Source organism: Centropristis striata, chromosome 22 (genome assembly GCF_030273125.1).
Source record: "Centropristis striata isolate RG_2023a ecotype Rhode Island chromosome 22, C.striata_1.0, whole genome shotgun sequence".
NCBI classification, from domain to species: domain Eukaryota; kingdom Metazoa; phylum Chordata; class Actinopteri; order Perciformes; family Serranidae; genus Centropristis; species Centropristis striata.
The window spans coordinates 15,631,419-15,648,843 of record NC_081538.1 but is presented as its reverse complement, the minus strand read 5'-3'; the positions used below and the strand labels follow the sequence as shown (position 1 = coordinate 15,648,843).

General features: G+C 36.8%; 1 protein-coding gene across 1 annotated transcript in view; it reads right to left on the bottom strand.

The window, feature by feature from the left end:
• The window catches only part of LOC131960997 (synapsin-3-like), a 176,693-nt gene that overhangs the window by 19,801 nt on the left and 139,467 nt on the right, over positions 1 to 17,425 (bottom strand). Inside the window, exons 7-8 of the mRNA XM_059326271.1 lie at positions 12,771 to 12,833; positions 1,816 to 1,958 (exon numbers count right to left, since the gene is read on the bottom strand). Coding sequence (XP_059182254.1) covers positions 1,816 to 1,958; positions 12,771 to 12,833 — 206 coding nt within the window. The remainder of the gene's footprint in view (positions 1 to 1,815; positions 1,959 to 12,770; positions 12,834 to 17,425) is intronic.

The following is a 17,425-nucleotide window of genomic DNA, read 5'->3' as shown; positions in this document are numbered from 1 at the left end:
TACTATGTTCTGTCTAATGATGGATTGAATGTTGTTTCATAGGGTTTTCCATTCTGAAAAAAAAAAAAGATTACATTTCCGATGTGAAAGTGGCCAGAACAGAATTATTTTCCATATTAAACATTGATTTACCTCTGACCCCACAATTTTACATCATAGGAGCACTCCCTAAGGGAAGATGGGAAAAAGGGAAGCTCTATCTGTTAGATGTCCTGTTATTAATAGCTAGGAAGATGATAACTGTCTTGTGGTTATAACCACTCCCTCCTACTATCTCCCAGTAGCAGGAGAGGGTGAAATATGTAAATGTGATGAAGATAACGGCTCACCTTCATCTTAAGATGGACATTTTCACAACAAGATGGGGCCCTGTAAGCAAATACTTAAATCTACCATTGTGAAACATTGTCAAACTTTGCTGCCTCAGAACTGTCCAAGTGTATTTGGGTGATTCTCATGAACATGGTACAGCTCACAGCAAAAATCCAAGAGCATTGCTATACATATTTTCTTTGACCCTTTATAACATATACAATCTAAAGTCACTGTTTGTATGAATTTATAATCTATTTTTAAAAAATGAATGTATTTTCTAACATTTTTAGAGACACTGTGAACAAAATTCATTACTGTGACACATCTTTTTAAAAAAAAAAAACACAACGAAAGGGTGTTTTTTCTTTTTTTTTTCTTTGGCAAGCACTTAAATATGCTCAAGGGTAGCTGGTACATCCAAAATGTATTTTATTAAAATATACACATGTTTTAATGCAAACAATTATATCATTACTGCAATATCTAACCATTTTTTCCTCATTCATTTTCATTCAGATTTTGTTCTTTATACATTGCTAAAAATCATTATGTTTGATTGTATTCTGTTAAATTAAACAAATGTATAGTTATTTTTATAAAGTTTATGAAATATTTATTGTATATAAGTGTGAGGAAGCCATGACATTTTTATCTGGGTGCATTACGGTAGTTAATTTATGAATCAAAAATATGTTTAAAAATATAGAAAATATTATTTTAACACAAAACAATGAATTGTGCCTCATTATGGCTATACTGTTCATTCATATAAAAGTGAAATAGATTTAGTTTAATAAAGTATGTCCTTATAATCTTCACAGACATAGCTTAGACTGGCTTCATGAGAATCACCCATTTGTGATTTAGAAGAATGTCAGAAACAGACCAGTGAGCCTAAGTTGTTTGCCTAACTATTTTTTGCTTGACTGTTCAGTCTATACATTTCATGACTAACTTTGTCTAGTTGTTTTTCGTATGTGTGTAACAGAAAGAAAAATCTGATGTAAACTAAAAGATGTGTAAATACATATCTTCAGAAGAAAAAAAAGAATTCATTCAAAAAAAGAATTCATGTTTCCTTTTTTTGTTTGTTTGTTTGTTTTCGCCATGTGGCTTTGTACTGGTGTATCGTCGTTTTCATTGTTGTTGTTGTCCTTTATATTATTCTATGTATGTTATTTGTGTTTACATTATGTCTAATTTGTAAATTTGTTTCTGAGTCTTTGTTGTCTAGAATTGTGTTTTAGTGTCTTGTTTTCATAGTGTGGCTCCTAATAAGTAATCCACTGTTCTTTTCTGTTTATTCGTTAAGAAAAAAAAAGAAAAAAAAAAAAGAAAGTGGCCAGAACTAAAGATATTGGCTCAAAATATGAACGTTATAGGCTGCTTTTCTACGCCTGTAGTGGTATCAGCCACCTAACAAGTTGATGGAACCGACATAAAGCTGCGTTGTTTGACCTTCTGTAAAATGTACAATGCTTGTGGTGTGAAACATCTTACATGTAAGCCTTGTAGTTGTTTCCGATCTTCTGGATGCGGATATCGTACTTGGACTGGACGTAGGGCTCGGTGGTGGCGTAGGTCCCGGCCAGGGCCACCACGCTGGTGATGTCCTGGAAGTCCTGTTGGTTTTCCACTTTGATCTGCGGGAGAGACGCCATTCGTTAGTGAGCGGCTAATTAAAGTTTGCCGTCAAAGCTGCTGGTGGCTGCTTAGAATCCCACAGGAATTTCACACTTGTTCACTGGTGGGATAATGAGGGGTCCCTGGATGGGAACATTGCCAGGGGTGGCTTTGAACTACGTCACCGCACTTCCATCAAGTGATTACACTGTTCATACAGACTGGAGGGAAATGACGCAATGGGAACCCATCAACACAAAATATGGCTTTTCCATGAAAAAAGGTATTTTTCACTTGAACTATTCTGCCCTACAAACTCTAACTGCAGTAATTACATTTTTGGTCAAAATTGAGTTATAACTGAAAATTAATTCCTTGATGTCTGTTTTATCTTGTGACAAAGTTGCATTATTTCAGAGAAATAATCAAAAAGTAAAAATCAAAACCAAGCAGTAATTGCACTTACCACAGTCTGCTTTGGATATATATGGGTCAATGACATGATCTAATGCAGTGTCAGTTGGTGTACCCAGTCTTTTTTTTTTTTCATAAAAACCTGATTATACACAGGAAAATAAATGTAAACAAAAATGAGAAAAAAATACAATCATGTTTACATTGCAACATTATGGTATATAAAATATTTTACATAATTTGTCAAAACTTCAGAAAAAAATGGTTGTTTTAAGAATATGTTCTGCTCAATATTGATGAAATGTGTAAATGTAAAAATACTCAGAAATATGTTTTTTTTAAATTAAGTAATTATATGTACAAGTCCGCTTAAATACACTGTAGGTGGATAACGAATTTTATATCCATCACTCTTTTCTGGTCACACCATTTGACATCTTGCCAATCCTTATTTGTCACTGACCCATATACTAATTTAAACATAAAAATAATAGAAATTCTAAGTTTATTTGACAGGGAAATTATTATATAGATATTGATGAAGTAAAAAAAGTGAGATAAAATTATATGAAGACTGAAATATCACATTATTTTATGACATTAAGTCTAAAATACACAAATCTTTGAATAGAGTTGTTAAACACTTTTACAAAAATCAATTTCAAAATGTTAATTTAATGAAGAAAAAAAAATAGCTGAAAGAAGACAACATTGTTGTTACTCCACTCTGGTTGTGCATTACAATTAGAACCTTTTACAGCAAAACCAGAGTGCAGTAACTACATTTTTTGGGGTCAAAGGTCAAATATTTGTCATGATTTTTGAGCATAAACATTACATCATCAATACATGTAGAAATAAGTGTCATATAAGTGCCTACGTATAGCCTATTTGGCTGGCCAGTTAAAAAAAAAAAAATTAAAAAACTTTAAAGCAGTTTTTCTCAGTTTTACCCTTTGTGTAGTTACTGCAGTTAGACTTTGTAGGGCTATATAATTAGGTAATGATGAGGTGTGACACTGACATAGGAGGAAACAATTTGTCTCCCTCAGTGTCTCCAGGACTTATTTTTTATCTACACTTTATCTACAGAAGCTCTCATTGGCCTCTTCTTTTGATTTTCTGTGGATGCGATTTCTAAAGATGGATCTCTTCTTCTTGATCTTATTAAGCTCTGTTGATACACAGATTCATGGGAATTAAAGTATACCATCAGGTCATGGGAAATGAAGCATCTTTGTAGACAAGCTCATTAATCAGCTTTAATGTAAAGCAAAGTGTCAGAGGTCAGTGTCTCAGATGTAAAATGATTCAGTCCAGAGCTTCCCCTCACTCATCACCACCCCTCTCACTGGTATCATCCCAGTTCCACAAAGTGGAAGTGGTGGGAATGGATCATGAAAAAGAAAAAACAGAGAAACCAGGAAGCCCTGATTTTTCCTTTGGGGTTTAAACTCACCACTATGTTTTGCTCTTCTGAAGGTGAGTTTAGGCGAACTGAGTTGGTTTAAAGGTCATCAACTCACTCTGGAATGGAAATGTGATTGCAGTTGTCTGTTGATCTAAAACAAGGCCTCATGTCTGTTCTAAGAGTGTACAGGGTACAATGGTTTTGCCTCAGATGCCAATACACAGTAAGTTATGTCAAAGGTTGCATATACATTGCTTGATTCGAGTTCTGATTTTGTAGAACATTTTTTTTATTTATTTATTTATCCTTTATTTATTTTCTCGAGGAATCATTGAGGGCAACCCCTCATTTGCAATGACGTTGAAAGTACAGAGAGAACACAAAACAGAGTACAGAGCAAACATGAAACTGCACAGACAAAACACATGCAAAAACATTAAAAACAGTTACAGGGAAAGGCAGAGTTATTGGTTATCATAGATTTAAACTGGCCCATAGTTATAATTGTGTTGAGTTTTAGTGAATGTTTAAGATGTTCCAGGCAGATGCAGAAAAACTGAAAGCAGAAGTTTCCAAATTCAGTATTTTTACGAGGAACATTGAGCATTAATCACTAGAGCGTGTTGGATAATTACTATGTGACCAGTTTAATAAAGTACTGAGGTATGGTGGCATGTCGCCTATCAAGACTTTATAAATGAAAATGAACCAATGCAAGTCATACATAAACATATGGATAAAAAGTTTGAACACAAACGGTTTGGAGTACTCTTACTGCTAGATTTACATAAACTATTCCATATGCTCTCATGCTGATCAATATGGAGTGTAAATTGAAAGCACAAATGGAAAGCAGACACTTTCATCTACATTGTGACAATGTGTTAGGTCTTATAAAACAGTTTAATGCTGTGTTTATAAGGGTTTAGGTTTAGTGAACTTTCACACACAAACACTGCAAATAAAAAAGAAATTGTCCGGGAGGAGAACAAAGAAATCCCAAAGGAGCTTTTAAAAATGATGCAACCCTCACCAAAAAATGAACAAGAGAACCAACAGTGGGAATACAAATGAAGCTAAACAGAGCAAGAGCGAGGATGGTACCAAACCAATAAAAGTAGGTTTAAATGCTTAAAAGAAGGGCGGGCATCTTTGATGGTTATTGTGGTCCAGTAAACAATTGTCACTTTGATGGGTGATAAAAACAAAACGTTTGTCAGAAACCACATAAAAAGATGTTCTGCTGCAACTAAATCCATTAGTCTCTAAAATGAGCTCAGAGGGCAGACTAGCAAGTTATCTTTAATTTATCCATCTTGTTAAGTACATGTCAAATGATAGAATCTAATCTAAGAAGTATTTCTCTCAGGATTAAAGCAAAGAGTACAGGAGTAATACAGCACACACTGTGAACCTCATCAGTTATTAGAGAACAACTAATGCTGTCTTTGAACCTTTGTACGAGTTGGTCTCTACATTATTCACTATCTCGTTCATTTTGAGCTAAAATAATGTTAGCTTATTAATAAGTCCTAAATACATCTTATATCCATGTGTGCACTCCAGCTAACATACAAGTAGAGGTTACCACTGGCTAATAGCTACAAGCTAATATCAAAGTAAATGGTATCAGCTTGTCAAGATGTTTCAGTTGAGTTAGCTAGCCTTTTAGCATGCTAACCAAAGTGACATCACTTGTAAACTAGTTTTATTGCTTTAAGTTTTCATATAAGCCTTTAATGTAGGTTATCTAGTTCAAACTAAGATTAACGTTAGACTATTTTGCTGAATTAAGTTTGAAAAAAACGTAGGTGTTCTGGTGCCAGGGTGGGAATTTCACGACGGCCATGGCTAAAGCATTGCCCCGCACTTTGGCCTTGATGCCCTGTGAAAAAATGTTCAATTTACGGCCAAGGTGGCCTTTGAGCCCCTGTCAAAGTTCCAGTATAAACACAACGCTAGTGACGTGGTGGGCTTATGGAATTATACAGCCATCCTAATGGTCAAACCCCGACCCACTCTCCGTCCTTCGAGACATGCGCATCAACACATGGCTCATTTGAATATTCAAATTCCATTCGTTTGAATATTCAAATGAGCTATGTGTTGATGCGCAGCACAGGTAAGCTAGCGGGAAAAGCTGTTTTGATATGTTGTAACTGAAGTTTGTGGTAGTATTTGACAGGACTTAACATTTACGTTTTTATAGAAAGTACTATTGATAGGAAATTACCAAATTAGCCTATTTAAAGTCAACTCGTTAATGTTACATTTTTGCGTCATGAAAACTAGCGATAGCTAGCTAGTTGGGATATCGCTAACGTCTTCCCTAGCTCAGGGACAAGGGCTCGACATTTAGCTGATGTAAATTCCACCTCTGCAGGTTCCTTTTTTATGGCAGAGAGGAGGCATTTCTCTTTCCTTACTCTTAGATGAACTCAGGCAGGAGATTCATTTTGCTATCTTTTCAAAATATATGCATTTGCCATCTTTTCAAAACAGGTTCATTTGTCATTTTCCAAAAAGGTTCTTTCTAATATATTTAATATATTGTGCACTGCTCTGTGTCAGGAGAACGTGTATCTCTGATACTTCTGTGTTTAGGTCACAGTGGTGGCTGTTGGACCCGGGGAACACAGGACCCGGGGAACACAGGACCCGGGGAACATAGACACGCTCCCTATGAGACAAAGCAGGGCTGTAGCAGCAAGCTGCAAGTGTGCTGACGTAAACAAGGGTGTGTTTGTGAATTTGATGTGTTATTTTGTAAGAGGAGGAATGTGTTATGTCTTCTTTTAAAAGCAACACAGTGCTTTAACAATAAATTTTTGTTTATTTTTGTTTGTGCTTTGATAATGTCCCTCACACTGTCCAGAAGGCTTATGTTGTGTGTATGTGTATCGTTGTTTATTGTCTCTCACATTATTTTATAAATGAAATAAAGGTAGGTGTATGTACCACACATACTGTGATTGTTGCTAACAGAGTAACTAAAGCATTGAGGCTGAACACTGAGCCTTGCCCGGTCACAGTAAGCGGGCAGAAGTTGAAACAACAAAGTCAACTGGATTAAGGGAAGTGACTCACAGTTCACATCATGGCTCCAGAGGTAGAACCTGATAGCTAGTGGCAGGTCCAGCTCTGAGCTGTAAGCATGCAAATCCACCCAGAGGATTACGCAATTCCTCCGAGAAACTAAACAAACTAATGATGCAAACAGAGAGTAAAAAGGTGAGCCAGGGAAGGTGAAACACTGGCATAGAGATTAAGAACAGCACCTGGTGGAAAAAGTCATGTCATACTGTTCAGGGTCCAGAGTTTATGACACATTCGCCAAAAATACAGAGCCTGACCAGTTTATAACCACGCAATGGGAAAAATTAGTCTGCTACTGTTGCGTCAACATGTTTGTCAAATGAAAAAAGGCTTAATGAGTAGCCAGATTTCATATGTAAAGCCTATTAGCCTTATGATACAAAAATTGAAAAATACTTTAACAACAGGAACAGTCTGTTGCCTTAAAGGCCAGATCTTGAGAGCATATAATTATATTATCATATAAAGATTGAAATGTTCATCTGGAACATGATGAAATGGTACAACACAACAAAAAAGTAATTACATTACTTACATTTCTTAGTATTGTCTCTTATTAAGCAATCACTATTTAAATGGGACATATGCTTGTATTTTGGTGTTTTACTAGAACATAACATAATTTAATGTTAAAAAACATCCTTTCTTATCCTCTCTGTCTGTGGTTGATATATTTAAAGTTTTCTTTTTAACCCAAACTATGAGCTTTATTAAACATTACAACACCATTAACACATTATTTTGTTATTAACAAAAAGAACAGAAAATAATAAGTCAACTATGTCTAGTTTGTTTTGGGGCACAAACCCCAGTCTCTTTGGTGAAAGTCCTGTGTTTGACCCGTTCATCCACCACAACCTTTTCCCTGCTCTTTTGCTGGTGAAGTGTCACCATTTGAAGCCAGAGTATTGAGTTCCCGCCCAACCCATTCGCAAGTTTTCAAAAGTATTCACATTCATTACTCAAGAAGTAAGTAAGTAAGTATAGATACTAGGGTTTAAAAAGACTTTTGTAGAAGTTGAAGTATCAACTCAAGCTTTGTACTCAAGTAAACATATAAAATTCCTGGTTACAAAACTACTTAAAGTATAAAAGTAAAACTAATCTAAGGGGTAAAAATGCCATTAAGGACAAAAGCTTAGGCCACGTGTCCACAGGGGCCTATAGTACACTACCCCACCTCCCCAAAAAGCCATAATGACTATTATGTTATATTCAAATGTTAATGTTGAAACATTTGGGATGCACCTGTTTCAGCTCCATTTATGCCCCCATTGAAAATGAACATGTTTTAGTACAATGCAAAAACATTAAAGAACCATTGACGTGTTTCATGGAGTGGACGATATGGTGACAAGTTGCCTCTTAGTATTGTAATGGTGCAAAAAGTCAAACTTCAGAGGCATGTTATCATGTTAACTTAGGGTGTCAAACTCCCGTTGAGTTCTACGATGCTCAGAGCATCTTGCTACATGTTCCACTGCATAAATAACTGTAACTTGGTGGACTTCACACAATACATTTTCATGTGTGACAAAGGTGTGGCGAGAGTGTTTGACAAAAGACCGAAATGAGTGACTTAGGTAGAGACAAGACTCTCAATGCGTGACAGACATCTTGTTGCTAGGCTACATACGTCTGCTTTTCTTGCTGGAGTGTGATGTGTGTCAGAAAGTAAAGAAACAAGAGTACAGATTTATACATTAAAGAAAGAAGGATACACAAAGTCTAAGCAATAAAAACCCAAAGACCTGATAATTATAGTAAAAATGTGTTCTAATAAGTGACTCTATATCAGGGATGGGCAACTTAAATGCTGGAGGGGCCCACAATTTTTCATCAACACTACCACAGGGCCACATATAGGACCGTGCACTTAACCAGATATGATGAAACTGCAATTTTAAATATGTTTACAGTGCAGTAACTTAACATATTTCATGCTCAAATGCATGTATAACAGTATAAATAGGAATACAAAAGGTTTGAAGCAAATAAAAAAATAACCATTTACTGTGATTTCTTTTTTTTTTCAGTGCAAGAACAGCAGACCAACATTAATTGCAAGAAGTAATTTTGTGCATTTTCACACTGCACATGTAGTTGTACTGAGGGCCACTTCAAGTGAGGGTGAGGGCCGTATGCAGCCCCCGGGCCTCCAGTTGCCCATCCCTGCTCTATATAATAATCATGTTTATTTTGCTGCAAAGTATACCAATGAAACTATGATCTTTTTTGGACAAATTTGATCTTGCTTCCAAACTTTTGGCCTGTAGTGTATAACTGAAGAAATAAAACCCCAATTGTAGCAAAATGAGTGAGGGTGTGTTTTGTTGATTTTGAGCTTAACTTTTTATATTTTTGAGAAGAGAGTTATATGCTATTTCAAAGCAGCATTTTAGTTATAGGTGATATAATATTACAAAGGTGGTGTTTGAATTATTAAAATGCATCAGCAAGCTAGAAATGCAAATTCAGTTTTCTTCCAATTACAAAGCATTACAAATTTCTGTCAAAAGCAAACAAAGCTACAATGACCTAAATCCCACATGATCCTGTCCGTTCTCAGAGCTCTGTGAGGTCTGAGGGGTTAAACGAGGTCCTTGCTCTACAAGGGCCAGCCAAGTTCCAGAGCGGCCTTATGGGAAATTCTATAGCATGTCTGGCTCCTGAACAGGAAACCAAACCCATTCAGACAGACGAGGGCAAAAGACATATAGGAAGTGTCTCCTCCTGTGATTCCAAATATCTGGCGTGAGTGAGAGAGATTTGTGTTGGGATAATAAGTGTGAGAATGTTCTTATTTCTGTATTAGAAGCTTAAACCATTTGGGAAATGAATGCTTAACACTGTGCATTGCTCATTATATACTCAACAGAGATGATAGACATAATTTTACAGTTATTTCCATGCAGCGATCGTGTTCATGTTCATGTCTGAGCTCGTGAGTCGGCCAGAGTTTTGCGCAAGACAACATCAGTTAAAGTGCTGGTTGTGCTCAGACCGTATCAGTGGTGTGTGTCTGTATACTCCACTGCCTTTGTGACAATCATATATACGCCAGTGAAAGTAAACCAGGAACACACAACAGCCCGATTATAACCGATTCCACCATCATGACTGATTTAAAAGATCAGCGCAGGTTTAGTGTTCCCATCTCTTGCTTGCTCTTTGAACCACAGAGCAGTCAAAGCAGGCGTGATAATATCACGTTTGATTTGCATGACTGGAATTAAAACAAATCTGAACGCGAGTCTGTAATCTGAGCTGGTGGAGGTGGAAATCTGTCTGAAAATCTTGTGTTTGCCTGCAAAAGGGAAATATGTTTAACGCTTTCTTGACAGATGAGCAGATTAATATATTTGTTTGTAAATATAAAGCTAAATGGACATTAGGCATTACATTATGCCTCTATCTTCTGTTGAGGTTCAAAGTTAATTCAACAAAACTTTGGGTCAACATGGTCTCACAGGAATCCGTGAAATAGCCACGGATTTGCTTAACTCAAAATCCGTGGAGTAGCCACGGAATCACTCAAATTTCCGTGAAACTGACACGGATTTCGCTACAATGCAAGTTAATGACATTCATATCCCATGGCTATTCCAACATACAAAGTGATTATGTACATTCACTGAGTGAATATTTAGAAAATAAAACATTTCTAGCTAGAAATGTGATCAAAATCCATTTTTAAGTCAAAATATTGATTTTTTCACTAAAAATGAGAGAACTGTCCGCCATGTTTTTTGTTCTGACCGCCGGGACCTTAAAAGTCACGTGACTCGCATTGTAGCGAAATCCGTGTCAGTTTCACGGCTATTCCACGGATTTTGAGTGAAGCGAATCCGTGGCTATTTTACGGATTCCTGTGAGACCAGGTGCCTTTGGGTTCTGACCAAAGTTACGTTAGTTTTGGATTTTTCATTAGTTTCAATTTTAATCCTCTGGGGTCTGTGATCGCACCGGTGTGATCAGATCATGCAACGTTTTCAAAGCGGCGTAAAAAAAAATGAGTTCACGTGGATCGCTGTTGTCAACTTCACTCCAAATTACACATTTTAAACTTTTAGAATTTTTTTGTTTGATGCTCCTCGGTCATGTAAAACCAAAGATATGATAGTTTGAATCTGACAGTACAAAAATATTTATTCAAGCGTAAAAGTAGGATCGGACGAGGCAGACAATGCATTTTACAAAATGAAAAAAATGGTTGAATCAGCTAACACTATTCCTATAAATATACATGTTTTATGGTAATTTATTGTATATAGTTGTATTATATTTGAATTTCATCTTTATATGTTCATATTTGCAACCTACGTTTACATTTACAGGTCCAAAACAGTTCATTGAGCATATTTGTGTTTTTTAATGTAATTAATAGTGTAATTTTATTTCAGATTTCATGATTTTTTGGTATTTTTGGGCTCAATATGTAAATAAAGATTATAGGTTAGGTTAAAGTGAAAAAAAGGTCAGATCTTGGTGAAGTTGTGCTGAAAAAACGGATAACAAACATGGGTATAGTAAACCGTTTTTTGTATGTTGTATATAAAGGGCAAATAGGCTCAGACCCCAGAGGGTTAATTTTGTTGTGATTTTTTGTTTTTAGATTCAGTTAGTTTTAATTAGATTTTAGAGTGAGTTTGCTAGTTTTAATTAGTTTTTATTTTTGGGAAAATGCTTAGTTTTAGTTTTTTTGTAATGGGGTATTTGTTGGGTGCCAGATTCAAAAAGTCCCAATAATTGATGCCTTTATTTCCTTTGTCTGATCCATCTCAGCCCCAATAAGTTTATTAAGTCATAAAACCAGATAGATGAAATAGATTTCATATCAACCAAAAAGGTTTATGTATGAAAAAAGTTGACAAAGACGAAAACGAAGGACATTTTCACTATAATTTTAGTTAGGGCCCGAGCAGGCAACGACCTGCGAGGTCCCTATTGTATTTTGAATGATTATTTATTAGGGCCCGAGCAGGCAACGACCTGCGAGGTCCCTATTGTATTTCGAATGATTATTAGGGCCCGAGCAGGTAACAACCTGCGAGATCCCTATTGTATTTCGAATGATTATTCTTTTTTTTCTTTCTTCTTCCCAAATGATCGCATTTTTCACTGCCTGAACATACCCCAAAACTCATGAAACTTTAAATATAAGTCACACCTGGCGAAAAATGTTATAATCTATTGTCATCCTGAATTTTCACCACTAGGTGTCGCTATAATAAAGGAAAGTGCGTTTTGGCTAATAACTCACACATACTTTATCGCACATTAAAAAAACGTATATCCATGCGTTCACCGAGTTGTGCATCTCGTGATATAGGCCACGCCCATTTTCGCCTAGAGTTTTTTTTTTTGCAAATTCGCGAAATGTTTTCGAACTCCTCCTAGGCAATTTCATCGTTTTGCACCAAACTTTGCACACAGCATCTATGGACCCTGATGACAAAAAGTTATTAAAAGAATTTTAAACCAAAGGATACTCAAGTTACTAAATAACTTCCTGCAGGTGGCGCTATTATCAACACAAAACATGAAGTGTTGCATATCTCCACATTGCTGTGTCTGAATGACATGAAACTCAAGTTACTACTTTCCCATGAGCCCCTGAGGCCCTGTGAAAAATTTGGGGCGATGACCACTAGGTGGTGCTCTTTAAATTGAAGTATTTTATATCTCCAAATCGGTTGGTCGGATTAACACCAAACTTGGTATACTCATTGTCAAGTTTCAGTTAGTTATCATTTTTTTAAAAACTCGTTTGTATTTTTATTTCAGTTAACGAAAATGTTTTTTCAATTCTAGTTATCGTTATTTCGTTAGTTTTGGTTAACTATAATAACCTTGGTTCTGACAAACAAAAGAACAAATTAATGTGTGTGGGTGTTTTTGTCTGTCTTACCTTTCCCATGCCAGCGTGGGCGTGACCCATCTTGACCACCACAGGGTAGGATGGGCTTGTAACCTGCAGACAAGAACAACATCAGATTATTAACTGGTGTCGAGACCTTGGTACTTCCACAGCTGGGTAGCGTAGGGGTGGTGGAGTTAGTATTTGTTTTCTTGGCATCCAAATAGATCTACAAAGTACGAATCCGCAATTCAGTTTTCATAAGCTGTGGGTTTTTTTTAGGGGGAAGAGTGACCACCGGGAAAGTCTCAAGCCACACCATCTCAAATGTCCGCCCACTCTTCTTGTCTCCATTACAAAAAAAGGCCCCCAGAGGGATTTAGAATCTCCGGAGGTGACGTATGGTTTTCGATCGTCGCAACGGATTAAACACAGGAGACGCAACTGTAGCCGCCTCGCTAACTGTGCACAACATCAGCTGCTGTTCATAAACAAAGCAGCATGGCTAATTATGCACAGCGTCTCCGCTGATCATAAACATAGTGATGGTGAATTAACCGGCATCGCTAGTGTCCGGTGCTTGTTGTAAACAAACAGAGATCGCTAAGTGAACACCTCCTGCAGCAGCAGCACATACACACTGTACTGATACAGAGCTAACTGTTAGCCTATCAGCAATTTGCAGACTGGACGCTAAGGGGTTAACATCCCCTCCGGCTCCAGCTGCAGCTGGGAGAGACTGCTGTAGCCAAGCTGTAAGATGCATAAACTTCCATAGTTCTGAGGAGAACTGCAGAGTAGGCTGATATTATCTGTGGGTAAGTGGGAATGAAACCCTTTCTGTTACACATTCAGTAGTTTTTATACATTTTTAACCCTTTGATACACAACATATTGACCCCCCCCCCCCCCTTCTAATGTACAACATGGGTCAAAAATGACCCGCATTCATTCCCCATGTTATTTAATGCTTGCTGTGTGTTTCTGTGCTCTCTTTTGATATCAACTTATTTTATGATTGAATATTCCAATTATTCTTTAAATATCTTGTTTTTGATAAAAAACAGATTTCCATTTTGCCGTTCATACTTTATGAAGAAAAAAAGTTTTTGTATAATTACATAGCTAACTACTTGGCTAAGAAGCTTGCTAAGCTAACTACTTAGCCAAGAAGTTAGAAAAGTAGTTAACTAAGCAAGCTAAAAAATGGATATGGGTCATTTTTGACCCATGTTGTGCATTAGATGAGTAGTGGCACTAAAAGGGATTTTATAAAAAAATGAATAAATGAAAACATAAAATTAAGATGTATGATGATCAAAAACAAACTAATTGAGGAAAACCTGGAATACTGAATGAGGATTTATTGCATATAGATATAGAAAATAAAAACTATCGGGTCACTTTAGACCCATGTTGTGCATCAAAGGGTTAATACAAAAATATTGTTTACTGCAGTAAAAATGTGACAGTGTTAGAAAAACGAATGAAAAAAAAGGGATCACAATGTGCTTCCAGCCGGCTTTAACCTCAACATTAGAACCTGCATATTAAAAGTTGGAAGCTCAGGGACTGTTGGTGTCAACTGTTTGGCAAAGGATGTCAAACTAAGTCGGAACATTCAGAAATGTACTTGGTGTTCTAAAGATACAGTAAGACAGACATGTGGTAAACACCACATTGAGAGTCAACCAAAAGCGGAAAACTATTTCCTTTCATAACTGATGTGTACAGGAGGTGCCCAGAACCATGGTCATGTGCCATGCTGCTGAACTGAAAGCTATCCAGTTTAGGAGGCATGAGGTGGAGTTAGAAGAATGTCGGTGTATTACACAAAAAAAACGAGGTTCTGGGAAGCTACGTGGAAGACCACAGCTCATTTGGATGGGTTTGGACAAACCAGACGGACCACAAACATGCTATTTCTCATAGTTTGTAGACGTGAAGTGGATGAAACAAACAGATTACTTCAAAACCTCCCTGTGGTTTTAACGCCCCTTGATAAATCCACTGATATGATTGTAAATGGGATGTAATCTACGAGGGACTTTTCCAGTTTCGAAAGCACTTTCCCCACTCTGTTAGACTCCTAGGCAGCAATGGTGGGTTATGTAAAGGGCTCTTTGGTTTACAGCAATTACAATGAAGATTAAACAGTACTTTTGTGATAATTTATTGATGATTAAATACAGATACTGCATACATTAACATGCATAATCATCCAAAATTTGCAGAGGAGCTTTGCACTAAAATAATGTGCTGTTCAAATTCATAATGCTTACACACATGTTTCAATTTCACAAAGATTAAGTATGATGATGCAAGAAATCAAAAGTTTACACAAAGTTAACCGCGATTATCAGCGCCTCGAGGTGAAACCCACCATTAAATAAACACGGTAACAGAAGATGATGAGGCACAAAGCCAGATCATTTGATATACTGTAAGCTCAGACCTGCCAGGAGGAAGGGAACGCCTAAACAGCTGCTATCACTTCATCCAAACCCTCCCCGACAGTTGACAGGACTGTACATCCTAATGTTGCTGTCAGCTTGTTTTGCTCGGAGCCTTGAACAGACATGGAGCTGCTTGAGGGTGTGAGCAACACTTCTGTTGACAGGTTTTGACAGTACAGGCCTGGCCGACACGCTGCCAAGATAAAGTGTTCTCTAATTGTCTCCATTATCACTTCACAAGTGCCAGAATACAGAAGGGAGGTGAGACTGTATCAAGAAGTCCACTTTGTAATCCACTTTTTAAGTGCTGCACTGTGAGTATGAAGTGTGGAAAATGCCCACTGGAGGCCTACAGTACATTTTAACAACAAACTACTTTACTTTAAAGTTTCAATACTGATGAATATTGATGGTGCACAATTTCTCAGCAACAGCCACTCATGATCTTTGATATTTCAAGCGCATTCAGCACCATCCAACCCAACATACTCAAAAACAAGCTCACAGAGATGGGAGTGGATTTTTCCTTTATTTCCTGGATCACAGATTACCTGACAGGAAGACTGTCAGGTTGGGGAAATGTGTTTCTGGGACATTAATGAGCAGCACAGGGGCTCCACAAGGCACTGTTCTGGCTCCATTCCTGTTCACACTGTACACAGCGGACATCAAATGAGTCCTGCCACATCCAGAAGTACTCGGGCGACACTGCTATTGTGGCGTGTATCAGGAATGGACAGGAATCTGAATATAGGGATCTGATAAAAGCCTCATTCTTCCAGAGTTACCAGACTAACTGAATTTCCCCTCGGTGATAAATAAAGTAATTTTGATTTGATTTGATTGTATTAACATTCTGTAATTTTTTTCTTTATATATGACTAAAAGTTATCATTGGGCTTCACGCAGCAACATACTACATTTGTCTCCAGATGCACCAAACGCTCTTAACTATCCAAATGTGCTCTTATCCAATTGTTTATTAGCACTACATAAGGGCAGGTGATGTGCTGTGTGCAAATACTTTTGCACATGCCCAAGAAATAGAGGGAAGTCATCAATAAAAGACTAAGAAGAACTTTAGCAATAGTGAAATTGACGTATTGTGAAATAAACTTAAGAAAAGTGACTTTTCAGAGCATCAGTACTAGTGTTACAGGAAAATCAAAAACACAGTTAAATTATAAAAGGATTGAATATACAGTACTGTGCAAAAGGTGTGAAAAAAGAGGGTTGAGAAAAATTGATGATGGTTTGAAGGCAAAGGGTGTTCACACCAATTATTTATTTGATTTATATTTTTCTTCCGTTCACCCACTTTGCATTTTGTTAATTGATTAAAAAAAACTATTAACATTTCTATAATTGAAAGCATTCTTATTCAACTTTACATACATTGTGATCTAAATTTAATTACATTATGTGCATGCATTTTGGTTATGTCCCTCAAACTTAAAACGTATGTTCATACACGAAAACTTGACAACTCATGAAGTTTTCTCTTTCCTAAGAGAAGAGATAAATAAATCATGGTTATGAACAAAAATAACAAAATAATAACAAATAACAATAACAAAAAAATGTTATACATATAGTATTTTCTGCATGAGGCTCTTTGTAGTGGCGGAGTCCGCCACTATCACACAGGATTAAAATTGAAAAGAATTACAACTTTAAAGTGTTGACATTCCATTTTAAGGGTTTTAAACAAGGCTGGACTACCAACCAGGGGAAGTGGGCAACTTTGTGTGAACTGGTTTGAGAAAATTTTATTGAAAATATGTTTGGCCAAATACACCGATAAGCACAAAGTCAATTGACATGATAGGGACCTTCAGGTAGGTTCTGCTTTATTATCTAATTTTGAATAAACTTAACATGGCTTAACAAAATCTCTCCAGTGTAGAAGGGCTTTCCATCTATTTTGGGTCAACAGTGTAGAACTTTTAGCACTTTTCATTTACATACAGTGTTTTCCTGATATACAGCAGGATAACAATCCTAAATATGCATACAAGCTAAAGTTTTTTTACGGCTAAGTGGTGAGATATTCTGGACCGGCACAGTGAGTTACACAGCTTCAAACAAGTCCCCGGTCAGGGAAGATACTGTGCCTGCTGCTGTCTATGGGTCATAGACTTCATATACGTCATTAACGGTTAAGAGTCTGCAACTAAACATTACAGGGACACTCAACAATTTAGTATTGTACCTCCATAAAGTTGGGGAACTTACAATGGACGGTTGTTA